General features: G+C 38.6%; 1 protein-coding gene across 5 annotated transcripts in view; it reads left to right on the top strand.

The window, feature by feature from the left end:
• The window catches only part of Tp63 (tumor protein p63), a 210,897-nt gene that overhangs the window by 64,979 nt on the left and 118,982 nt on the right, over positions 1 to 26,936 (top strand). For all 5 annotated transcript variants that reach the window (XM_017597881.3, NM_001127339.2, NM_019221.4 and 2 more), the window contains exons 2-3: positions 8,822 to 8,950; positions 9,687 to 9,819. In XM_017597881.3, the coding sequence (XP_017453370.1) occupies positions 8,822 to 8,950; positions 9,687 to 9,819 (262 nt within the window). The remainder of the gene's footprint in view (positions 1 to 8,821; positions 8,951 to 9,686; positions 9,820 to 26,936) is intronic.

The following is a 26,936-nucleotide window of genomic DNA, read 5'->3' as shown; positions in this document are numbered from 1 at the left end:
ATGAGAATGGCAGTCGAGGGACTCTGAAACCGTGTCCTAGAAAACAGCATCCTCATTCTCCGGACTCACATGACCTGGCACACAGCGTCATCTGTAAGATTGAGAATGTTGGTATCTGCCTCAAAGGATATTATGAAATTGATCAATGTTCTCTGGGTAAATTGTGGGCACCTTTTTATTTTATTTTATTTTATTTTTTTGGTTCTTTTTTTTCGGAGCTGGGGACCGAACCCAGGGCCTTGTGCTTCCTAGGTAAGCGCTCTACCACTGAGCTAAATCCCCAGCCCCATGGGCACCTTTTTAATGGGAGCACTGAGATGTTAGCTGCTCTTTAGGCTCTAGCTCCTGGCACTGATGCTTGCGGCCCACTGATCAAATGTGACAAGAATTTGCACAGAGAATAGTTTGACCCCTATTCTCTGTCAGCTACTTCACTGAAAAGTACAACCAGAAACACTAACATCTCCAATGGTCAATCCCTGAATCCTACTAAAACTTCTACAGCATAAGGTATCATTCTAACCAGGAAAGAAAAGAAAAACCCACTAATGACTTAGTGACAATGACAAAGAATATCCCCAGTCCTAAATGAATGAGGACAAAGAGGGAACTAAGTCCATGACTGCAGGCTCTGAGCTAGGAAGGCTGGTCATCGCATAGGTGCATAGTTTGAGAGAGAACGGCAGCAAGTGAGATGACATTAAAGAGAAGTGTTAATGGGTATGGTATACAAGGGGAGTTATAGAGAGGGAATAGACGTTATCTTCAAGGTAGAAGCATCAACGACAGGAAGGGAAGCCAAAATGGGAAAGTTAGAGGCTATGAAACGTGAGAGAAGAAAGGGGTGCTCTCTTAAAATTAACAGTTTCCAAATTGTCCTTTGGTGTACAGAACTAAAAAAACATGTAGGGTTGGGGTACACAGGGAAGGGTCATGAAAGAAGGGAATGAGAAGAAATGCCTTAAGGAAGCTTGTGTTAGGAAAGGGCAAGTCTTCTGAAAGGAAAAGGCAGCCACCAGCTATGATGAATGACTGACTAGAGGAGAAATGGACATATGGGGGATTCTTCCTAATATTAATCACTTTGGTTACGTGTAGGAGGAATCCCTTCAATTATGAAGCTCCATAAATCAGGATAAGTTGAAATAAATTGGGGCATAGGACATGCTATAATTGCTGTTCTAGTTTTGTTCTAGTGTTCTAGTTTTGTTTGGTAAGAGTAAAGCTGATGTGGGATTCTGATTCAGAGTAAATGATGTGTTAAATTCTCATCTTGATGTCATGACTGAACACCTGACAGAGACAAGAGGTGACTGATTTGGCACTTAGTCTCAGTGTATCAATCATTCGAATCAGAATCCTATGGAAGAAGGTCATGGAGTTGCCATTTTCTCTAAAGCTACTTGGCATTGTACCCTGGTAACAGGAGCATCTGAGACTGGCTTTTCTTCTTGGTGGGCAGGACTAGGTATACAGGACTGGGATGATGGCTCAGCAGATGATAGGCCTGGTTGAGCAAGTGGCATATAGGAAGACTAATAAATGCCCAGAACGTACATGTCAGGTGAAAGTTACAGCCTGGATGTATATCGTCCCAGCTCCTAGGTCACAGGAACAGAGAATGTGACTAGACTAGGCATTACCTACGCACTCCAGGTTCACAGAGAGGAACTGTGTTAAAGCACAAGGTGAAGAACTATTGGGGAAGACCACCACCATCAGACTTGAGCCTCCACACACATGTAGATACACATACCCATACACTACACACATATAACTACATACATATGAACAGGTATACACATATATGTATAGCACATACACATAGAATAAATAACTATACAGAAAAAAAGCAAGATTTAGCTCTAGGACATACTGAAGTAACCTACTCCTTTCACCTATGTCCCACTTCATACTTTACATTGACTCTCAATAAAGCAATTATATTACAAATCATATATATATATATATATATAACTTTATGTATATAAAATATATTAACCCATTGGATTGACCAGAGGCCTCCTGAAGACTCTTCAGACATACTATCTCAGCCACACTTTGAGATATCTTTCACTAATCCCCTAAGTGTTTATTAAGCCGCTCAGGTGACAATCAAAAGTCACCATCACAAATGGCGTGAGAAGAGACACATGGTCATTGTTTGACATGATGATAGAGAAACATTGCCCTCTAAGGAAGCAAATATGTTTATGGGACTTACTTAGAGTAGCTTAGCTCAAAGAGACTGATTTTGTACAATCCTAAGGATAAATTTATTCATTTGGGGCCTTTAGAGTCTGGTGGGTAGAGTAAAGAGACAATGCCCCAGAAGGCTTCAAGGTATTCTTTGGCCTCCTTAAAGCTAAATATTAATAATTACTATCATTAATATTCATAGTGCTATTATGATCATAACAGAGGAACTCAAAGATTTTATTTTATTTTAAACTCAAAGGGTTTATGATTAAAAAACGTAAAAGGAATTCTGTGATCTCAAATGCTTAAGAGGCCAACCAGAAGGCTATCTTACAGAAGATCTAGAGAGGTTGGTAAGAAACTATCAACCAATAATTTAATGAATTGGATGGGTGGATGGATGGATGGATGGATAGATAGATAGATAGATAGATAGATAGATAGATAGATAGATAGATAGATGATACATAGATATTAGAATGAGAAGTCAACCTAAGAATTTGATCAACTTTTACCTGAGAGTTGGGGAGACTCCCCAAGAATTTGAGTGATCAAAATCTCTTGAGTAGTAAAGAAGGTGACTGCATTTTTGTAGACTCCCATTCCTCACCATGCTTTCTCCCACTGATGCTGAGGCCTTTGGAATGATGCTGAGGCCTTTGGAATACTCTCAGGGCAGAGCTCCATCCAGAGACCCTCTCCGTGCATTTGAATGTCAACTCCTGCTGGTGATGTCACAGGGTTTATAAACTTGGCTTCCCTGTATTTATAAAAAACTTAGGAACCAAACTGGAAAATAAATTTATTTACTACATAACCAGACTTGGAACAGAAAGGTTATAGATTTCTCTGTATCCAGATATATTTCATTTTTTTTTATGTAAGAAGACAAAACAACCCATAAGGAAGGGGAGGGGGGAGGGGGATGTTTGCCCGGAAACCGGGAAAGGGAATAACACTCGAAATGTATATAAGAAATACTCAAGTTAATAAAGGAAACTTATTACAAAAAAAAAAAGAAGACAAAACAAGACCAGAAAATACATATCTAATAGATTCTGAAAGAGGACCTGAACTCAAGATTCTCCCTGTGCTCTGTTACAGACACAGGGACTTTTGTTTTGTTTGTGCCTAAAAACAAGCTGAGAAAAGATGGAGTTCAAGTTCTTCTCCTAAACCCCTTGAAAGTAATAATTCTGATTTTATTGGCAGTGAAATTCCACCCACACTGTGCCTGGCAGAGTTCTTTATCTCCAGGTCCATTTCTCTGAAGGGTTTGGACTGTTCTTATCTTTTCTTGGTAGGCCAGCTTCAGCTCAGACTCCTCTGAGCCTATTAAATATACCTTGATTGTAGTCTGATAGATGACAGAGGTTATATTTCTTCCACCAGGACTTCTGTGTTGGGTCTTGGATGGCAGTTACTGTGGCATCAAGAGACTACAAGTGGGCCAACAATCTAGAAATATTATTCACTTATCATTACTACTTTTCAATGCTATTTCATGTCCATCTTGCTGGCAAGCTTATTGTGATAAGGAATGCTTATTATGATAAAATAGATTCATTATGTTTTTAAAAACATTAATGATAATATCCTAAATATTAAAGTTCCATGATTCCAAAGTTTTATGGGGAATGAAAACTAGACATTATATGTGTAATTTAGTAAGGCATGACTTTGAAGCAACACAATCTCGCATTAAGTCCCAGTTTTATCATTTACTGCCTGAGTGAACTAGAATAACCTGCTTCTCCTCTCTGAGGCTACAGGGCCTCTGCAAAACTGGAAAAGCAGGCCCCATACACAGTGCACCTTAATCCACACCAAGGCTCTGCTGCCAACCAGCAGACAAGCAGAGCTTAAACCCAAAGGAACGACCTGTGTTGGTTTTTCTGCCCCTCAGAAGGTCATAGTCCAGTGGGGAAATTAGAAATTTGTGTACAAAATGCTGTGATAAAGGGTAAAAATGGGGAAAATTTAGTTACTTTATTAATCACATCTATGGGAAAAACTTCTGAAAAAGCAATATGACTTATTCATTCATTAACTCTTCAGCCTGGCTTTCCACAGCCTGGAGTCTCAGTATATGGTTGCCCATCAAACATTTCTCCAAGACATTCTCCAAGGAATGTTCATTCCTTCAGAGGGATGGCACTGAATTCACAGAGAATTTTATCTTTTAAGCCATTCTACCATATTTCAAGAACACTGATGATAGATAGCAAAACAATTAAGGAGAGATGGGTGTTCAATATTTATTGTAGTGTATTTAGTAATTTAGTGTGATTCATTTTTCAACTTATTTCATAATGATTAGTTCGAATGATAGCTGGGAAGTGATTAAGCTTGGAAAGTCCCAGGAGTTTAACCTCCTGCTTTCAAAAGCCCACAGAGCAGCACAGTGATAGATCTTGAGGAAGCTGATGCTGTAGGAACCTCACCTGTCCTGTGACATTATTGAGGGGAGATGAACCTGACAGACTACACATCCTTCATAGCCAGGACTTGGCATCAGCACATCCTTCACCCTATGTCAGTTCCAGTGTGATTCTAGCTGGAGAGGAGGGTCCTGGAAGAGCTGCTCGTCTTCCCAACAAAGTCATTGAGACCTGGTCAAGAGTGCTTAGAGTCAGAAAACCTGGCAGCAGCAATTAGTTTCCAGCTTCTTACTAAACATTATCTTTTCTGGTTGCTGAATTAGGGCCTATTTGTATATAATCAAGAAAATTTCTATCTTCAAATATACATTTCTATATGTTATAAAGGGAAATATGGTACTTTGTTTTTAAAATGATTTCCCACTTTTTATACTATTGGGGAGATGATAAGTACGGTGTTGCTAAAACACCAGAGGGTGTCCCAGGGATGGTTAAGACTTAGTGGCTCATGGACTAATTTATTTTTAAAAACAGTGAGGAAAGAGCCAAATTAGAGCCTAACAGGGCTGGCCTGGTTGTTGTTTGGTCTGGTGTTTTAGTCCAGCCTTTCCATCTGGTAAATGAGTAGTGTCAAGTTAGAAGTGGTGCCTTCTACAGGGGCAGGAAAGCAAAAGCACATGGTGTTTTCCAGTAACTTCCACAAAGAAAAGTGTTCTTTAATGAATTAATATAAAGGGTAAAGGATAGTTTTTTAGGGGAAAAAGCAGCAAACTCTAAAAGAAAAAACAGAAGGAACAAAACCTTCAGATTTCCAGTGCTTGGGTGTGACTCAGTTGACAAAGACCTTTGAAGGGAGCCATTGTGGCATGAGTAATTGATACTGAGATTCACCCATAGGCAAAGACTTGAAAGATAGGTAAGACTCTCTTCACCCTTCCTGCCCTGTGGTCCTGGATGACCTCTCCATTCCCCTCCTCTATAGTCTTTTGCACTCTGATCTACAGAATAAGACAACTCTCTTTATAGAGGAGATAATTGAACATGTCATAATGTAAACCTTGACCTCCTTCCCTTTCCTCTCTCTTCCCCTCCCCTCTTCTCACCATCCTTTCTTTTTCCTCCCCTCCATCTCCCTTTCCTTCTCATTTCCTCCTCTCCCTTTGGACATCAATATTTCACCAGGTCTACATTACTAAATTTATGTCTCTATTAGAGGTAAGAAATCCACACAGTTTAAGGCAAAATTTATTTAACAAAGTAAAGCAAAGGACAGCATATTCTAGAAGCTATGACTAGAGCCACATGTTGGAAGGGAGGAGTATGTGTTAAAGGATGCAGGTGCCACCCCACTGGTTCTGCATTATATAATTTAAAGAAATGTCTATGAATATGTATTATATAGGTGACATAGGAATGTCTATGAATATGTATGATACAGGTTACTAATAGAAAGTGACACTTCTCTCAAATTATGCAGGGTTAGAGAAATGGATACTGCTTTTTGAGTTTGTCTTTTTCTTTCTTAATAAGTGTGTGTGTGTGTGTGTGTGTGTGTGTGTGTGTGTGTCTCCATGTGTCCCCATATCATGTGTCCACAGAGCCCAGGAGAGGCCATCAAATCCACTGGAACTGGAGTTACAGGTGATGTATACCAGCAGACAAAAATGGAAGAGAGCTGGAGTCCTCTGAAAGCATGTTTGTAAGCACTTAGCCATATCTGCAACTCCATATTAGTGTATTCATGTCCAGGTTCAATTACAAAGTTCACCGCTAGCAAATGGTAGGGGAATATAGAGTCAAACTACATTACAAACGATACTATGATGTTTGAGGGGTGTTGTTGTTGTTGCTGCTGCTGCTGTTGTTTAATTTAGATAGCTTATTAGTGTATATATGTGGTAGTTGGGTAAATCCCTTGGCAGCTTAGTTTCTGATGCACTAGGAAGACGCTAACTACAGCTTCGCGAGTGTTTAGCAATAAGAAGCATTCTCAACATTGGAGGAAATGCCTCTGAGGATCTAGACTGTGGTTTTTCTTGGTTTCCTTACATTTGTCTCCTGACCTACCCAGGCTCACATTTACCAGACTGTGATGATTTGTAAACAGTTTAGCGTTTGAATTTGACAAATATTTTGTCTTCTTCCTGTTGTCTGTTATAGCCTGCTCACCACAATGTGCTAAGCAACCATGTTAAGTCTTTCCACTAGGCAATCTCCAGACATATTGGTAAAATATATATTCTGATTATATGCTTCAGATTGGTTAGCATTGTGGAGGTAGATACACTGTTCTAAACAGTGAAAAACATGTAGACTTAAGGACATGCGTACACACACACACACACACACACACACACACTGTGACACTGAGGATTTTGGAAAAGATTTGTGAACCTTATTGTATAATATTTATTGTAATTAGTTATAGACCTATAATTATCTTGAAGTAAAAAATGTAGTTGATTTAAAATGGCTTATAAAGGAACTATTGAAATGGCTCATTGGTCCCGAGCCGTCCATACTGCAGTTTGTGTCCCAGTAACCATTACTGGAAGCTCACATTGACCTGTAAGTCCCTCTCCAGGAGATTCAGTTCTCCGTTCTGTTTCCAGCTCATACCTGCAGTCATGGACATATACCTCACAAATGCTCATGTGTGATCACATGATTACAATGAAAATTTAAATCGTTAATGAATAACTTACAAAAAATTAGCTTTCAGTTTAAGTCCTAGCGCCCCTGCTCCTTTGGACATGGCATGCAAGTTTCGCATCCTCACTGATTGCACAGCCCAGCATTCTGGATACATTTAATACATAGAATTAACATAGAGCTGCATTAAATAATTTCACCTAGTCATTGTCTACCTCAGCATTTCATATTCAACTGCAGCCCAAACTGGAAGAGATAGACTACTGGTTGACCTTGCTACTCTATCTTCTTTGCACATCAGCTCCTCCTGCTCTGGTTAATTCTCCTGTCAGCCACTTATCTCTTTCTATGGTCACGCAAAACCTACATCTCATGATTTTATCAAGCTGTTTATACATGTTCATTATGGATTTGTTTTGCTCTCTTCTCCATCATGACCTCCCAGAGCAGTGAGACAGTCAGACTCACTTTTTATTTCTAATAGCCATTTGCTTCATTATTTCTATAGGTTTAACCTGATCAAATAAATGAGTTGATGAGGTAGTTTGGTAATCATTTGTTAATAAACGCAGTGCTGTGCTCTGTTACCCTGTAAATAAAACATAGAATAAACATTTGAAAGGGGAAAGAGAAGATTGTCCTTGTACGCTATTAACTTGACTCTTTCTTATATGAATATCAATGTTTTAAGAGCATAACTAATTTCATTCTGAGGTAAAATTAGCCTACTGATCATTATAGCAAATCACTACCCAGATTATCTAGGCAGATAATGTTCAGACTTGGAGAATAGATCAACTGAGAAAGCTTGAATTTCACTCTAGATAAACAGATGAAAGTTGAATTGAAAAAAAAGAAAATATACTTGGGGACTGAGCAGCAAGATGAACAAATTGAGGTGGCATTAATTGGCCCAGTACCCTGGTGTTTGTTTATCCTTTAGTTAACTGGAATTCTAACTCTAATTAAGCACCACCTCCACACACCATGGTAAGCAACTAGTGATTAAACAAAGAAAGCCATAAGTCCAGCAGCTTGCGTTTATTGTCCTGGAGTGCTATGCTGAAATTGTAGTCATGTGAGAAGTTATTAATCTGAGGGTGAAATTTTAGTTCTCTGAAATCACTTCTGTGTTTCAATGCCCCTTCTTACCTGCTGGAGGCAGAATGGGCAGATAATCAGTTGAGGCACTTATGAAATAGGTTTAATGATAGGTCGGTCGGAGTTGCCCTCAGACTTAATGAAGGGGTGTTTATTTTCTTTTTGAAATCTGTGCTATGTTGGAAAGTTTAAGCACAGCATACAATAACAATGCTATTAATTAAGAGAGATGAATTTGATTTTTTTAAAAAAAGACTTGATTGTCTAGCAGTGGAACCTCTGTCTTATTTTATTTAGGACAGAATGCAGCCCATGATGTTCTCTTAAAAAAAAAATCATCAATTGCGAAACTTAGAAACTGTGCTATGTATGTCTGTATGACTTTATAGACTCATTGGTGTTTTCCAGATAGTTTCTGTTTTGATGTAATTAGCAGGGTCACAATTACAGAAACTATAATCTTAGCTTCATTTTTTTGTCCTTTTAAGTTTCATAGAAACCCCATCTCATTTCTCCTGGAAAGAAAGTTATTACCGGTCCGCCATGTCGCAGAGCACCCAGACAAGTGAGTTCCTCAGCCCAGAGGTGTTCCAGCATATCTGGGATTTTCTGGAACAGTAAGTATCAAATAATCAAGAAGTGTACCATAACTGCTTAAAAATAAGTAAAACCAAATGGCTAAAATATAATTTACTACAGAATATGTCTAGATCTGTTTCTAAAAAGTTACAGATTTGGAAAGTTATTGCCTCCAATAATAACTGTGCATTGAAAATAGTCTTCTTTCTTTATAGTCTTCAAACCAAAAGATAATCATTACTGCAAAGTAATATTACTGTAGATATTCTGAATGCCCCTACCAACAATCCCAAACATCTTCACGTGTCTAGTGTCTGTCACTCAATAGTCAATACTATTCTCGCTTAAAGACTTATATTCTAAGAAGGTGAACCACCCCACATTACTAGTTGCTTTAATGTTTCTATAAGAAATATTGTTTAATCAAAAATAGATTTTAGTCAGCACGAAGATAAAAAAGGGAACATTAGTATGTTTACTGCCTACTACTGAACTCATAGAAGCTGAACGAAGCACCCTCCCCTTTGTACCCATGTTAGCCTGCAGGTCATGCAACGGAGATCATGGCTCCTACTTGAGAAATAGGATTTAGTTTGATCTTCCTCAGATTTTTGCATACGGTAAACAGTTGAGTCAAGATTCAAACTGGGGCTTCTGATCCTAAACAAGGCTTTGACAACCTTGAAGCAGAAAGTATCCATTGATACTAGTCAGTTAAACGTGCTGTAGTCTCTTCCAATGGGTAATCCATACCTTCTTCCCTCCGTGTGTTAGGCCTATATGCTCAGTACAGCCCATCGACTTGAACTTTGTGGACGAACCATCAGAAAATGGTGCAACAAACAAGATTGAGATTAGCATGGATTGTATCCGCATGCAAGACTCAGACCTCAGTGACCCCATGTGGGTGAGTGCCATGAGCTCCCTCTTCCTGTATGGGTGAGGCTATTCACAAATCAAAGTACATGACTCTGATTGGACAACACCATTGTGGGAGAGAGCTAATACAGTCCACTGGGAAAGGATTTTAGCTGGGTTTTTGTAGATTCCGGGTCTTTCTCAGCTTCCCACAGTGGGTAGAGTCAGAAGGTGGAAATGATTTTACCTTGTGGTGTTTGTTTGTTTGTTTGTTTGTTTGTTTTTTCTGAGGTGTTCTTCATGTTAAGCCTAAATTAGAGAAGGTGATTTCAATAAAGTTTCCATATTTGTAGACAAGCAGACACTGGATCGAATTCTGCTCAGATCCTTCTAGTGTTGTGTTCTATGCACATAATCAGGAAGTAAAGCACAAAGAGACACATGGTGCATAAACTGTACTTTCTGGACATTCCCACAGTGTCCCTCATGTTAGGATGCTAGGTCTGCTACCTCTTTATTAAATGGTGAAACTGTACTGGTGACTTCCACCTCTGGCTAGGTCAGGAGTATTGCTGTTAATTTGAAACAGGTCCTGTACAAAGGAAAGCACTCAGGTAATTCCAAACAATGATGAACCTGCCTTATGGAAGTTGTGTGTTCTGGTACTCAAGAGATTTTCTATTCCAACTCTTGGCTGCATAGGAATAGAAAAAGTTAGGAAGTGTAAAATCACACCCTTTAAATCCCAGTCTCTGTCACTATTGTAGTTCACACTGATGTACGTGGTTTCCTACTGTTCCAGAATGTTCCATTGTTTCCTTTTGTTGTTGAAAACATTCTCTTCCAAATTATCATTTCCAAGTTTTTCTACCCTCTATTCAATTCTTATCTGTCCCTCACTGCCCGCTTTGCCCTGCTTTCTCTTGGGTCCTTTCTCTGTAACTAGCTCCACACGCCCTGGCACTAAACACCATCCATCTGAAGCAACCTTGGGGAAAAGCTGTATTAAAGTCTGCATTACACAGCACCATACTCATTTACTTCTCTGCCTTTTCAGGAATAAGGAGCTACGTGTTTGTCATTTGAGTGCTCAAGAGCACAAAGCAGGGGTTCAGGAAGAATGCACGGTGGGCTTTTACCTGAGAGAAAATATAAAAACAAGCCCAATAATGCACTTGGAGACTGGTGTGTTGGAACTCAAGGGAAGGAAAGAGAGAGAATGAATTCAATTAAATAAAGACATTTACTGTCCTCTAGATCCCCTGCTTTAACTGAAAAGAATTTACAATTGTCATAAATTATAGTTGAGTATGAATTGTCAACTTCTATATTGGTTTCGTGCCAATACCTTCTTATCTTTATCTCTATATACACATATTTGGATACGAATGGCAGTTACAAAGATGGGGCCAAATTATAGCAGGCATCATCAGCAGGCCTGGCAAAACAGTGAGTTGGTGCACGATGCCAGTAATTAGTGTTGTGCTCTGTAAATTAGAAAGTAGAGACTCTAAGATGCCTAGCCCCACTCAACTGCTGTACGGCTGTGTGGGGCTTTCCATGCTGTGTAGCAGACGTTCTTGTTTCCATTACAGGTTAATTGCTAAATACTTTCTAAAGTCTACACATAAATTATTCTCCCCATCAATACAGTATTTTAATAACTTGGGAATTCAGCCAATTCTTTTCTCACTGCACAAGAAATACAACTCTATAATGGGCATGAAGAGGCATGGCAGATTCTTAAGGACAGAAATTTAGAAATTCATCCTATGGTTTCCTGATTTTTGATATGGCTAAGAAATGGAATCATGGTGTTTTCTTCTGGTTATTAACAAAAAAAAAATTAAAGTGCTGATGTTAAACTAGGTTCTATTAAATTGTAGATTCTGCATGTCTTTTAAATTAGAATATGTTTTCTAATTATAAAATTAGATTTGAAAATTAGTTCTGTTGAGATAGTTAATGAGAGTGAATAAAATATCTCAAAAATTCATATTTTAATCTATTTTTCAGGTGCCTTAATGGTCCTTGATTCTGTTGTTTGATATATTGCTATATTTCTCAGATTTGTATTACTTTGGATCTGTGTAAGCACATCTTAATATGTTTTAAATATGAATTAAATATTAACAGTTACACATTCTCCTCAGTGATGGATGCTAGCCAAACAAGTATTTTACATGTATTTATTTTTTATCTTTCACATTAAATTAGATTTCTCTAAGGAAACTGACTGGTAATTATCTAAAATGCTCTGTATTTTTAAATCCTTACTGATTCATCTCAGATACACATGAGAAGTCTTCAGCTCTACATTATTAAAAGACTAATATCTAAGTTGTATGCATGTATATATGCATATGTGTGTGTGTGTGTGTGTGTGTGTGTGAGAGAGAGAGAGAGAGAGAGAGAGAGAGAGAGAGAGAGAGAGAGAGAGAGAGAAAGAAATTTGGTAAAGACATAGACCATACCACCTGTCTTAGCACCTATCATATTACCCTATATATGATCCTGATTTACATAAAACTTTCATCATGTGTATGGATACAGACATATTTAGTGTCTTGCTTCTTACGATGCAGATGAGGAAATCAATGGTCCTTTCCTTGAGAAAACCATGAAATATCATTAAAAGCAAATCAGGAAAAAATTGTTCTTAAATTACTGAGAAGTATGTATATTCTTATAAAAACATTACAAAATAATGATTTATTCAAACTAAGAAATTATAGCAATATGTTACAGAAAAGGTGATTTTGTGATTAGGCTTTGGAAATTGAATAAAATTGATTAAATGGGAGGAAAAAAATGTAATTCACATTTGGAAAACTGGTATCATCAAAGCATAGCTTGAAGAATATCAGAAATTTGAAGAGATAAGGTTGAACTTTTCAACTACTAAAAATATATATGAGAAACAATTGAACATTAAAAACTAGAGCGTTTAGGGCTTGAGAGATGACTCAGCTATTAAAAGCATAGATGCTTTACCAAAGGATTGAGATTATGTTCCCAGCACAGACCCTGACTGAAATTAAAAGGTTCCACTGTAGCAGTTTCCAACCTGTGGGTTGAAACCCACTTGGGAGTTATATGTCAAATACCTACAGATCAGATATTTACATTAAGATTCATAACAGTAGGGCTAGAGGAATGACTCGGCGGTTAAGAGTACTGACTGATCTTCCAGACATCCTGAGTTCAATTCCCAGCAACCACATGGTGGCTCACAACCATCTGTAATGGGCATCCAATGCCCTCTTCTGGTGTGTCTGAAGACAGTGACACTATACCCACACACACGAAATAAATAAATAATTTTTTTAAAAGATTCAAGTAGCAAAACTACAGTTATGAAGTAGCAATGAAGTAATTTTATGGCTGGGGGTCACCACACCAGGAAGAGCATGTATCCAAGGGTTGCAGCATTGGTAATGTTGAAAACCACTGCTCTAAAGAATGATATTCTTTTTTGCATATTTGGTAGAACTTAACAATAAAATCATGTAGGCCTTTTCAGAAGCTTGACATTAAATTTCTTCGTGAGACTATTCATGTTATTTATCTTGAACAAGTCTGGACAAAATATAGTTTTTGAGAAAATGATTAACTGAATCATAGTTGCTGCGCCCATACACATAGAATTGTTGAAATATTGTTTATATTCTATTAATCCCAGCAAGATATAGAATTACATATCCATTTATTAGGTTGGAAACTTTCAATACCAGAGACTTACTGATTTTGTTCAACTTTCAGTAGAACACCTCACATTTTACTTCAACTTTTTTTTTATATTAGTTTTCTCTGGCCAACCTCATATTTTCTGGCTTGCATTTCTACCTTCAGTGCCTTTGGTTTGATTTTGCAAGCCCCCCTCCCCTTATGTTTTTTCCTGAACTTTCTTTTCTCTTTCTCCATCTCTTCCTGATCTATGTCTTCCTCTATTTCTCTTCTCCTTTTCTTCATCCTCAGTTTTCTTATTTGTAGTTTTATTCCTCTTCCTCTTCCACCTGCTTCTCTTTTTTCTTTCTTACCAACAGCCATCACTTTATCAAAGTGTTAATGTCTAAGCTGCCTCAATAGAAATTTGTATCATTGGGTTGATTATTTCCCTTGTTTTCCTCCGGAGATTTTAACATGACAACAATAAATTTCCCAGTGGATACTGCTTTAGCTGCATCTAGAGACATTGATGTGCTTAATGTGTTTCTCAGTTACCGATTAGTTTTAAATACGTGTACATTCTGGGGGGACTTCAAATTTGATCCATTCGTGTTTAGAGTAAGGCTCTGAAACGTAAGACAGGAGCTCTGCTTTTGTTGTGTGGGAAGTTCTCTAGTAGCAATTGGATCCAGCTGGTTTTTGGAACTATAGAGTCCCACATCCTTCTGGTTTTTTGTCTCCTGTTTCATTGTCTACAGTGTTGACATTTTCAAGCAATAATTATGGATCTTTCTCCTTTGTCAAATACTCATGTGTTTTCTACATATGTATTGGGAACATGATAATCTAAGATTCGTAATATTCATGGTGACTTGACCATGAATTGTGGAATCCTTCTATTAATTTCTGCTAGTGTATTTTGTCAGTCTACTTTGTCTTGAGCAATAATTCAGTGAACTGAAATTTCTAGTTATTTGCTTTTTACCTGAGGAGTCTTTCCTTCATCGTCTTTCTTATCATTGTATTTGAAATCAGTTTCTCTTAATAATATGCAATTGGATTACTTACATGCATTATGACAATCTGTGCCCTTTTTGCTGTGCACACCATTTATATGTAATAGAAGATGTGTTCTCTTGACTGTGGTTGTTTTATTTGTTCATCCCATCATTCCTGTTCCGTTTATTTGGCCTTTTTAGAATACTTGACCTCTTTGTTCTAAACGTTTTAATTTACCTATTTTGTCTTTAGTTGTCTTTGCAGAGTGTAGTGGTCCTCTAAGAATCTCAGTTTTATATGTTGTCATCCACGTAGAAGTAACATAGAAAAGGACGTAGAATGGAATATGCAGTCTCTTAGCCTCTTCGCACGATAGGCGCACATCACCAGACACTGACTGTTACCGCAGAAACTGGCAGATTTCACTTTCACCTCCCTAAGCAGTGAATTCAAAAGAAGATGGGCTAGTTTTGAGTAGAGTTCTTTACAGCTCTGGTGCTCTTGCTTAGGGGAAAACTATAATTCTCATTGAATTCTCATTTCTCTAAGAAAATGATAGAACTTAACTTACTATCTATCAGGTACCAGAATGTTTTTTTTTAAAGGTAAACAACACCTATGCTTTTAAGCAGAGCAGGAAGACAGCCTAAACTCTCATTCAGACTCCTGAATCTATGGGAATTTCTAAATTACACTTGAATTTTTGTCTTTCTCCTCTGCCTCAGCTTGCCAGTGCACATGCGCACATGAATACATTCCCATGGAATGCAATTTGAACCACAGGAACATTATAATATTAGAGAATCAAGTCTGTACAGCTTTTGGTATATATGCTGTTTTAAGTCTTCCTCTGCCAAGTTTTACTATTTAAATATATATTAAGTTTACACCCTCTGAAAAAAGAAACCTATTTTGAAGTTGCTCAAAGAAATTACCCTGAGTAACTTAAGTCAGACCGGAGTTAGAACCTTACACACATGCCCTATCCTGGCTTCAAAAAGTTCTGATGAACGAGGCAAGAAATAATCATTCGTCATTTGCTATGTGCCCTTGTCTCCAGGCTTCTAAGATGTGCGTTTTCTGCTGACTAAGCCTTGCACCATTTCTTCTCTTCACTTTCTTGGCTTCCAGGAGAACTCTACAGTCTTTCCCACATGATTCCCACTCCTATCCTTTGATACCTACCTCTTCCCTACAATACCTACACTCTAGCCTGGTCATTTAGGTAACTGATTCAATTAGTGTGATTAGATTTGCTTAAAATCTTTCAAAACTGTTCAATGAATACCTTGCTACATAGGACTTCATGATTTACCTTTTGTTGCTAAATTGTATCATGGGATCTGTAATAAAAAACAACTGGTGTTGGCTTTGTCTTCAGAGCTCCCCAGAGACTCCAGTAGCATGTATCCATAAACATTCCTTTCCTCATTTGTATAGAAAAGTCTAATAACAGATGTCTTTACCCAGGAAAATTGTGCTAATTTTCTTCCTTCAGAGTTCCTTACATGTAAAAATATAGAACCAATCACTTGCTATTATTTTTTTGTGGTCACTTGTCTACTTTGCATATAAGCTCTTTAAATACAGTACATAGGTTGTGCTTTAAAAATAATAGTAATAAATTTATCTACTTCTAAAATCATCAATTTAAGAACTTTATATACTCCCAAAAGCATGTATGTCCCATGTCATGATAATACATATGAACATTGAAATTTTTTCTACTCTTCTTTTTAGATGAAAAATATATTTTGAGTCAAGTCATGATTTTTTCCTTTTGTTGAAAATATTTTTTCTAATGTAATATATTCTGACTAGTCTTCCCTCCTACTTCTTGAGTTCCTCATCATATCACCCATCCAGATTCACCCCCTTTCTCTATTTCATTAGAAAACAAGCAGGCTTCTAAAGAATATTTATAATTTTTAAAAAAGATATAACAAAAGCTAAACCATCAGAATTGAACAAAACAAGCAAACTGGAGGAAAGCAGTCTAAAAGAAGGCACAGGGACCTATTTGTTTGCACACTCAGAAATCTCATAGGAACATTGAATGGGAAGTCATAATATAAGTGCAAAGAACTGGTAAGGTAAAGAAAGATGAAAAATATATGAATAAGATCATATTAAAATAAAGAATAATAAGATAAAATTTTACGAAACAAAAAGGAAAAGTCCTGACATGACTTGAGACAAGCTACAACCAATGGTGCCATTGAGTTCATTTTTCATTGACCATTTATAGTTGGGCATGAAACTTGCCCTTTAGAGTAGTTTGCTCCTCCAGTCAGACTCTCTAGGAGAAAACTCACTTTTAATTTGGAGATTACTTTGGGTGTTAGGTTAGGTATAGAAGCTTAGAAGTGCATGTGTCATATCTCCTGTCAACCCTAGGATGCCATCCAGTCCAGACCCTTGCAGGCCCTGAACTTGCTGCCTCAGCCTCTGTGAGTTCAATATGTGTGTCAATCCTGTTGATTGAGAGGGCCTTGTTTTCTTAATGACTTTTATCTCCTCTGGATCTTATACCATCTCTGCCCCTTTTTCTGTGGGGTTTCCTGAGCCCCAAAGCAAAAGATTTGATGGGGACATATATTTAAGGCTGAGGATATGGAGGTCTCTCATTCTCTGTATAATATCTGGCTGTGGGTCTCTGTGTTTCTTCCCATGTGCTACAGGAAGAGGTTTTTCTGATGGCTGAGCAAAGCCCCGATCCATAAGTATAGTATTATGTCATTAGGAGTCATTGTATTGGTACTTCAATTCTATTCCATTGATCAACATGTCTGCTTTTATGTCAATACCATACTGTTTTTATTAATGTAGTAATACTGTTTTAATACTGTAGTTTTATTACTTTGTAGTACAACTTGAAATAAGGACAGGTGGTACATCCCGTAATTCATTTATTGTTCAGGACTATTTAGTTTCATTTGTTTTGTTTGTTTCATTTGTTTGTTTCCACATGAAGTTGCAAATAGTTATTTTAAGATCGGTGAAGAATGTGTTAGAATTTGGTCATAATTGCATTGAATTTGTAGGTTGTTTTTGATAAGATGGGCATTTTTACTATATTAATCCTACTGATCCATGAGCATGGGTGATCCTTCCATCTTCTGATATTATCTTCAATTTCATTCTTCAATGTCTGAAAGTCTTTATCATGTAATTTTTTCACTAGCTTGGTTAGAGTTACCACAAGGTATTTTATAATATTTGAGACCATTTTGAAAGATACTATTTCCCTGATCTTTTTTTCCTCTCTGTCTGCATTTGTGTACAGGAGGGCTATTGACTGAACTTCAAGTCTCTTGCAAATGTTTTATTAAATATGTTTGTGTCTATGTTCATAAAGGAAATTGTTCTATAATTCTCATTCTTTGTTGAGTCTTTATGTCACCTGAGTATCAGTGTAACTGTGTCATTAAAAATAATTGAACCATAGTCCATAGTCCTTCATGGTTTTTTTTTGTTTGTTTTGATTCATTTTTTAAATGAAATAATTTAAAAAGTATTGACCTTAACTCTTCTTTGAAAGCCTGATAGAATTTTATGCTAAAAGTATAAGGCCTTGTCCATGGGCTTTGATTTTGTTTTTGTTCGTCGTTTGTCTTATTTTCTCCACCCATTGTGATTGAAAATTTTACAGGATATAGTAGTCTGGTCTGGCATCTGTAGGCTCTTAGAGAAAGTAGAACATCCAACAAGGCCTGTCTGGCTTTTAGAGCGTCCTTTGAGAGCTTAGGGTTATTCTAATGGGTCTGTGAACACATGTTACTTGGTCTCTTTCTCTTGCAGCTTTTAATATTCTGTTTTGTGCATTTAATATTTTGAATATTATGTACCAAGGGGAATTTATTTTTCTGTCCAGTCTATTTGGTGTTCTGTGTGTTTCTTGTACCTTGGATAGCTATCTCCTTCCTTAGATTAGAGAAATTGTATTCTATTTTTTCTGTGCCTTTATCTGTATTTCTTCTTCCTGTATTCCTATTATTCTTAGAATTTTTCATAGTATCACAGATTTCCTGGATGTTTTGTGTCAGAATATTTTTTTTTTAGATTTAGCACTTTCTTTGATTGAAGTATCCATTTTTTTCTATCATGCCTGAGATTCTCTTCTCCATATTTTGTATACTATTGGTGAGGCTGATTCACCTATCCAAGTTTCTTGATTTTTCATTTCCAGATTTCTTTCATTTTGGATTTTCCTTGATTCTATTTCTATTTTCAGGTCTTGCTCAATATTCTGGAATTGCTTTCACTATGGGTGTTATCACTGAATTTTAGAAAGGGTTTATTTCATCTTAGGAACCTTTATCATATTCATAAAGGCAATTTTAAGGTGTTTTCTTATGCTTCAGCTGTTTTGTAGTTCTCAGGACTTACTATGGTGGGGTTGTTGGGTTCTAGTGCAAACACACTGTCCTAGCTGTTATTGATTGTTATATTTTTATGCTGGAGTCTGGGCATCTAGGTTTGCAAAGATTGTAATTCTTGCTGATGTCTGGTATTGTTTTGTTGAGTGAGTATTTTGGCTCCTTGGTTTCTGTTGCCCTCTTTGGTTCTAGGGAGAGTGTTGTGGCCATGTGCTGCCTGGTTGGAAATTCTTCTGGTATTCTGATAGGTATGCTCACTGGTGTTCCAGATAGAATGTGCTCTTGCTTCCCTAGATGGAGAATTATAAATAAGTTTTATAAAACCCTCTTTTATTTTTCTGTTATAGATCTTTTTACTTCTCCTGACACACATACGCGCGCACACACACATACACACACACACACACACACACACACACACACGCACGCACGCACGCACATACACACACTTAATTACTATAATACTGATTGTTCAGACTTAACTACATTATAACTTTTCTGTTGGTAGAATCTTTTAGAAAATATTTAGATATGGATGTTCTCTTATGATAGATACTTAGGTACATAATTACTAGGTAAAATCATCTACAAAATGGGCTTGTTTCCTGGAATTTTTTCTTTTTTTATTGTTGCTCTCTGTTTATATTTCAGTTAGTTGTGCAGGAGTGCTTACAAACTGGACATCATTTTGGTGATACAGTATCTTCTGGGGAAAAAATACAAATATCTGTAGGAGACTGAAGTGTCCGGTGATTTGCGCACCATGCTGGAGTGTCTCCTTTAGTAGCACCTTTCTTTTCCGCCAAGTTATCTGTAGAATTCATAAGGATAGATATTTTAGCTGAAAGGAATAAGTCCTTTCAGAAACTGGAGCAGTTAATCAATGCAGGAGCAGACTGTCTGTGACAAGGACAGGATGGAAAATCCATGGTAGAAAAACATGTATAGTGTACAGCCTTCATCCTGGGCACAGGATGTCATTTTCTCCTTTCCCTCCAGCACTTCTTAACTTTCCTGAAGAAGCTCTAGTTATCTACTCAGCTGGTGGGATGTAGAATTCATTCTGCGACTATAATTGAAATGTGGCAGCAAGGAAGCATTTCACTAAACAAAAAAAGCACCCTCGCCATTCCTATGAGTCTGTGTGTAATCTCCTTTGCTACTTATGGGGACGGTCACTGTACATTTAGTTTAGACGGAATTCAGACGTCTCCGACAGCAGACTGTTTTTCTCTTTTCTTCTTTGTATGACCCAGCCAATGGGAAGACATCACTTTGTTCAGGAGTGCCAAGGGAGCGACTTTACCTTAAACACACATATGCATTTCAACCTTGAACAAACAGGCTGCTTAATAAAATAAGGGCAAGGGTTTTCTTTTCTTTCTTTCTTCTCTAGAAATTCACAAATATCACTTGACAGCTGACGGCTCTTCCCGTACAAAAGAGGCTGTTTGCTTTTTGCTTTGGTGTTTGGGTAAACTGCAGCCCACACTGGCAGAGAATGTATCGCCTAGGGGAAGGTGTTTGCAGTCCCGGTGTTTAATCTGAAAAGAAACCCTTTTCCTTCTCTCCCTCTGCAGAGGGAGGGTTGGAAATGATAGCCCCAGGGGAATAGTTTCCGTGACACCTGTCTGGGGGGGTAACCTCAGCAAAGTTACTTAAGACACTGTGCTCAGTGTGTCTGGATTCACAGTGAAGAAGTTGAAAAGGACAGATAAACAGACAGGGATTTCAGCAGACGTGGGAAAGCTGATGGTAACCTTGCATTGTCTTAAAAATGTTAGCAGCCTGCTGACTCGCAAAGAAAAATACTGGCTTTCCTTCCACCAGGAAATATAGTTTCAACCTGAAAAGCTTGGAAAACGCTTAAGAGATTAAGGGAACTTGGGAAGTGCTCTAGCGGCTGTTAACCTTTCTACAGTGATAGTAACTAACTAACTAACGTGCTTTTCCTACAGAAATAGGCCGGTTCAGTCAGTGTGTAGTGACTTCTGTTGCTCCAGGGATGGTCTTCACCACGTACTGTAAGTTAATAGTGTTTCCTGGCAGTGAGCGGTTCAGTGGTCCAGTATCAGGCTGATACCTGTCACTATGCTGAGTCTGCGAAATAACTGAATAAATGGTAATAAAAAATGTCTTCTTCCAAGGAATCTCCAAGTTCTGAGGGGAGGGACTTCTCCAAACAGCCCTTGTTGAGGAAAGAGCTGAGAAGAGCAGGGAAACTCTACATGTGACACCATCAGGAATTCCGATAAGCTTGTTTCTATTGGAAAGCTGAAGAAATGTTGCTATTTAAAGGAATATTAAAAGAATATTCCTGGAGATGGGAGTGACTCAAGACCAGGATTTAGCTCAAGTACATCAAACCCTGAACGTAAGGCAATGAGTAGCAGTGCATAGAAAGAATGGAAATACATGAGTCACCTGGTGACTCAGTTGACAATTTGGAGCTTTTCCTGGAAGGGGAGGGATATAGCTCAGTTGGTAGGACCCTTGCGTAGAATGCACAGTTCTGGGCTCACGCATGAGCACTTCATCACAGAACAGGAAAGCAGTTGCCTGGAAACTGAAGCACAAAGACCACCATGGGGCCTTTAATGAGAAGCCCCTCTTAAGTGCATCTGAGAAATCAACGAAATCCACCCAAAAATCTACAAGCCAGGAAAAGAATGTAACAATGGACAAATAGCCGAGACGGGTGAGTGTAAGAGAAGAGTTATGTCTGTGAACCGCGTCCTTGCTCAGCTGGGCATCAACAGCTAGAAGAAGGCTGGACAGCTGTAAGGAGACTGCACATGCCTGCCTCCTGTGTGCCCTCTCTGGGTCTTTGCGAAGAAGAACCAGTGTTGGGGCCACTGACCCAGTCTGCCTTTGCAATTAGTCCCTCGTCATCTCGCCCATATTCACTGAGGATAGACTACTCAGGCAGCAACAGGGATAAAAGTAAATGTTCCTTTAGTTCTCTTAGTTTCAATATCATAAGAGAAATAATTATGCATCTCACTAACTATGATACAAGAACCATGTTGGTGGAGTGCTAGGAATGAGAGGTAAAATGAAGCTAAGGAAAACCAATGATTGAAGGCATTATTTCTGATCAGAAGGGCCACAGAGACCTCTCCAGGGCAAAAGGAAAGCCGTAGATGTGCATGACAGTCATGCCTTCTGTGTGCACTGTACACACCTGGAGAGAACTGTTCTAGTGTCCGCCGCTCCCTTGATGCTCCACTTCCCTTGAGGACTCCAGGTGCCCACCAGAAGTAGCCTGCCTGCCACTCCATGAGTGTGTTGCCTCTTTGGTCTGTTAAACATATTCTTTGTGTTTAGAAGAGATGTATGGTTCTCTTCTGTAAAAAAAAAAAAATCAAAACAGCAACAATAGCAAAAAGGAACAGGTCCAGCTTCTTTGCACGTACTCACCATCCTGCCAAGAAGCTGAGCGCACTTAATGGATATTACTTAAGTCATTTCTTGCCACACCTTCTTAAATCAGTGGAAAGTGAGCAGGTATTTTTCATGTGCGACTGTGGTGCCCCTGTGCTGCAGGATAGCGAAACAGAAACTACATTAGGAATAAAATCACGATTTTCTTTCCTCTTCAACCTTGCCACTCGCTTCTCTTCAAACCAGAACTAGATGGCCTTGTAAAACGTGGCTTGGTAAAGTGACCTGTTCCTTAGCTATTTGGGCGTGGTAGCCCATTATTTGGGGGTAGATGGAGCTTTACTGGGGCAATCCAGTTGCAGTGATGGCTACACTAGGGGAAAGGAATGAGTTAAAGACATGCACCACACCATTAGAAACAGAGACAGCTCCAGTGTTTGAAACTGACCTAACAGGGAAAGCTCGGGAGGGTTTGGAAAACCCATCCTTTTTGTGAATAGTTGATAAAAGAACCAAGCAGCCCAATATGCTATCTCTGTCTTCCTCGAAATAAAAGATACATCATATTTAAGATTGAGCTCTTAGGCAGTTGCCTGCCATAAGAAACATTTTCAGTTTGAGGCTCTCTCATATAAAGCATGTTTAAAAGCATACAGACCTCTGTAGTAGTCAAATTTGGGTAAGAAACTCTGGCCTAGGAGTCATAAGTCTTGGGTTCTAGACTCCACCCTGCTGACACTGATGGTTGTCTGTGGATGAACACCCTTCACTTTTCCCTCAGGATTTAATTTCCTTAGGGGTAAGTCAGATCACAGGTTCCAGCTGCATCATACCCATTTCTCTCTCATTGGTGACAGCTACGTTTGCCATTTCTTTGCTTCTGATTTCTTTGTGACTGGGACACCTCCAGTGAGGTAATGTGGGCATGGCAGAACCTAGATGAACCACTGCTAAAACAAAACCTCTTCTAAGTAACACCTGCATGGCCTGAAAATCTAGAGATTTTTGAATACCATCTTGTTATTTTTCCAGTGGTGGGGATGGGGTGTGTGTGAGTGTTTCAAAAACCTAAAATAAAAGTCACTTTTTCTATCTGAGAAAATGCCTAGTTCCCAGTCTGTCTTCAGCGAGGGTATGGTGGGCAGCAACAGATTGCCTTAGTAAAGATTAGTCATAAAATGAGTCCTGTCTGGAGTGGTGGAAAAGAGAGGTAGGTACATTCTGTGGCTCTCCACTCCCTCACTGAAGCTGCCTCTATCTCCCTGGCCAGCCCCAGGCAGTGTTCCTTCCAAACAAGGACCTGCCTAACCAGTTCATTGGAATGTCTTTCTACAGACTATCTCCTCATTCAGATTTCTTCTGAAATTGAAACACTCTAAAGGCATAAATCACGTTGCTGTTTTAAGTAGTAAACGACGCACTCAACTATCTGCTGCCATTGCTTTCCCTTTGAGTGCACAGACCTAGCCACAAAAGGAAAGAACAAAGGGAAAGCAATTAAGCCCACGCTGCCTTCTTCCATTCATTCAGAGGCAACTTTTTTCTGGGTTGCATTTGTTCTAGGGGTAACAGGATTAAGCCTTTTTGTTGTAACTTTCCTTCTATTGCACACCCTTCTCTGTCCTTCCCGCTGCACCCTACAGCTGCCTTTATGAATTTATTTACTGTAAGTTTTCTTCGCTGGTTGATGCCTTTGGGTCAGCAAATGATACAGTGTGAAGTAAAAGATCTAAATTACAGTCATCCTACACCAAGCCACGCAAAAGTATGTAAAAAATGTTTTACTCTGATAAGCATCATGCCTGTGAACCCCAATGCTTCCAAACTCACCTTCGGTGACCAATGGCCTCTGAGGCCATAGCTGAAGAATTGGTGTGCATTTTATTTGGTTCTACAAAAAAAAAAAAAAAAAGATCATCTTGAGCAGTATTGGCTGAGATCATTTTCTTTTTAAATATATATTTATTTATTTTAATTATTATTATTATTCTTTAATCAGTTTATACAGTCCAGTCGTTAGGCCCCTCCTGGTCTGCCCTCCCACAGTTCCTCATCCTATCACCCTTCCCCCAACTCCTACCCCCATATCCCATCCCACCAGACCTCCCCACTCCCTGGGGCCTCTCCTTGGGTCTCTGAAGGGTTAGGTGTGTGTCTTCTCTCACTCAGGCAGAGCAGGCAGTTCTCCTCTGTATATGTGTCCAGGGCCTCATATCAGCTAATGTATGCTGCTTGGTTGGTGGCTCAGTGTCTGAGAGATTTCCTGCAACCAGGTTAGTTGAGACTGCTGGTCTTCCTATGGCTTCTTCCTTAGCTTCAAGATGATATCATTTTCTTATCCTGATTGTGTGCAGTTTCTAACCCAAGTAGAGATGGTTTGTGTTTTTTATATTCAGGGAAGTGGGAGTTGGGGTGGGGATCTTGCAGGGGACCCAGGTTCAGTTCCTAGTACTCATGTGGTGGTTCATAGCCATCTAGAACTCTAGTTTTGGGGAATCCAATCTCTGAGTCTAGCCTTCATAGGTCCCAAGCATATACAGTACACATGCACAGTGCAAGCGAAACATGATACACATAAAATAAAATGAATCACATCCATCTTCTCTAAAAGGAGAAAGTATGTTGATTTCTTGGCTTGTGCAGTAGAAATTGTAGTTCAGTCTTATGTAAGCTGCATTGATAGATTGTTCCAATTGAAACCTGAACATGGATGAACTAAGGCATTGTCTTTGCTGAATTTCGCTTTTCAAATATCTTCAGAGTCTCCTGAGTTGACGTGAAGTCTGGTGTTGGTTCTATCATCTCTCTTGCAGAGCCATGATGCCAACTGTACCCATCAAGAAGATCAGCTCATGGCTGACAAACCAGACATATTAGTCTGTGTCGCATAGATTACAAGTTGCTTTACTGACTGAGGGCCCGTGGAAACAAAACTTTGCTGGCTGACTAGAAAAGTACGTTTAGATATTAGCGTCCTTGAAAGCAGATTGCGGTACGTGAAGCAAGCTACAGAAGCTATGTTCTGAGTATAAAATCTCTAAGCATTTAACTGTGTGAACTGAGCCCTGGGGACTGACACATATCACTAACTCACTCCAATTTTGCTTTGTCACTAAAGGATTAATATTCAAATCTAGATGATAGGTTTTCTAAAGAACTGTATGGAAATGTGAAAATACTATAGTATGTTGATATATCAATGGAATTACATACTATTTCAATATTAGATATTGATTTTAAATATTAAGTAGTTTGGGCTCTGTGTTGAAATACCCTGGGTAGAATAGTAACTAACTATGAGTTTTAGAATTTTTTTGTCTGTGAGCTTATATGGTCATGTATACGCCACCAGCATCTGTCAAAGTCAGGCAACAAATGGCAGGAGTCAATCCTTTCCTTCTGCTATGTGGGCTTAGGGGATTGAACTCAGAAGTAGAGGTATGTTTACACAGATGGATGGAGAAGTTCCATTGTAAATTCAGCACAAAAACTAGTTAACGTGGCTTCTGGAGACCTGTCTAGTCCTGATCTTCTGCTTCCAAGTTATATGACATCAGATAAATTATGTAATCATCCCATGTATCTTCCTCATTTGTAAAGTGGGGATCACAATAATGCTCCCTCTTGGGCTGGAATATCAAATCAGAACATGTATGGAAAGTGCTGGGAATTATACTAACATCAGAAATGTCTAACACAGGTTCTCTGTTTATATTCTGTGGTTATTTATGCAAACCGTCCTTGTATGTAAGTATCATGCATGCACTATATGCATATGAGTTTGTGAGTCCCTGAATGCCTGAATGCAGAGGCCAGAGGATGGCATGAGTGTTTCTTTATCATCATGTACCTTGTTGCATTGAAACAGGGTCTCTTGCTAGGTAAACCTGGCCTTAGGTAGGCAGCCAGTCAGCTGAGGGGATCCACTTGACCACATGTCTCAATGCTGGGATGGACAGGCAAGTACAGCCACGGCTAGCTTGGTTCGTGTGTGCGAGGGGTTTGAACTCAAGTCCTCCTGCTTACACAGCAAATGCCCTTACTCACTGGACCATCTCCCCACCTTTGCAGATATGTATTTTTAAAAGTATCTAGTGTTACTATTTTAATTCATTTTATTATCTCCTAAATCTTCGGTTCTGGTAATGATCAAGTTGAATAACAGTGTAGAAAGTTATTTTTGGGTAAAAGGAATGAATATTTTTCCTTAAGTTTATTGCTAATGAGTCTGTTCGAGATTATTGGGCTTTAGAAGTCATTGACACACATCTGAGTGTGATTGGTTTGTGAGAAGGACGAACGATTGTGGGCCCCTGAAATGTAAGGGCTACGTTGTTCTTATTTTTCTTGCTCTTGATTGAACATTACTTCAAAAAATAATTTTTGGTTGGATACTGGTAGAGCAGTCTTTAATCCCAGGACTTGGGAGGCAGAAGCAGTCAGATCTTTGAGTTTGAGGCCAGGCTGGTCTACAGAACAAGCTCCAGGACAGACAGGGCTACACAGAGAAACCCTGTCTTGAAAACCCAAAAATACTAATACTAATTAATACTAATAGCCTTTGTCCGTAGTTAGCCCAATAGATAACACCAATCTTGTCTCTGATTAATAAAATGGTTGTAATTAATAACCATGTGTAGGTAGTTTCTAAGCACTGCAAGAGCTTCATCAAAAAAAATGCAACTTTTAAATGATGGTGCACATTTGAACTTCAAAAGGCTCTCTAAGGGGCTTA

The sequence above is a fragment of the Rattus norvegicus genome, chromosome 11 (assembly GCF_036323735.1).
Source record: "Rattus norvegicus strain BN/NHsdMcwi chromosome 11, GRCr8, whole genome shotgun sequence".
Lineage (NCBI taxonomy): Eukaryota > Metazoa > Chordata > Mammalia > Rodentia > Muridae > Rattus > Rattus norvegicus.
This window is presented reverse-complemented; position numbering and strand designations above follow the sequence as displayed.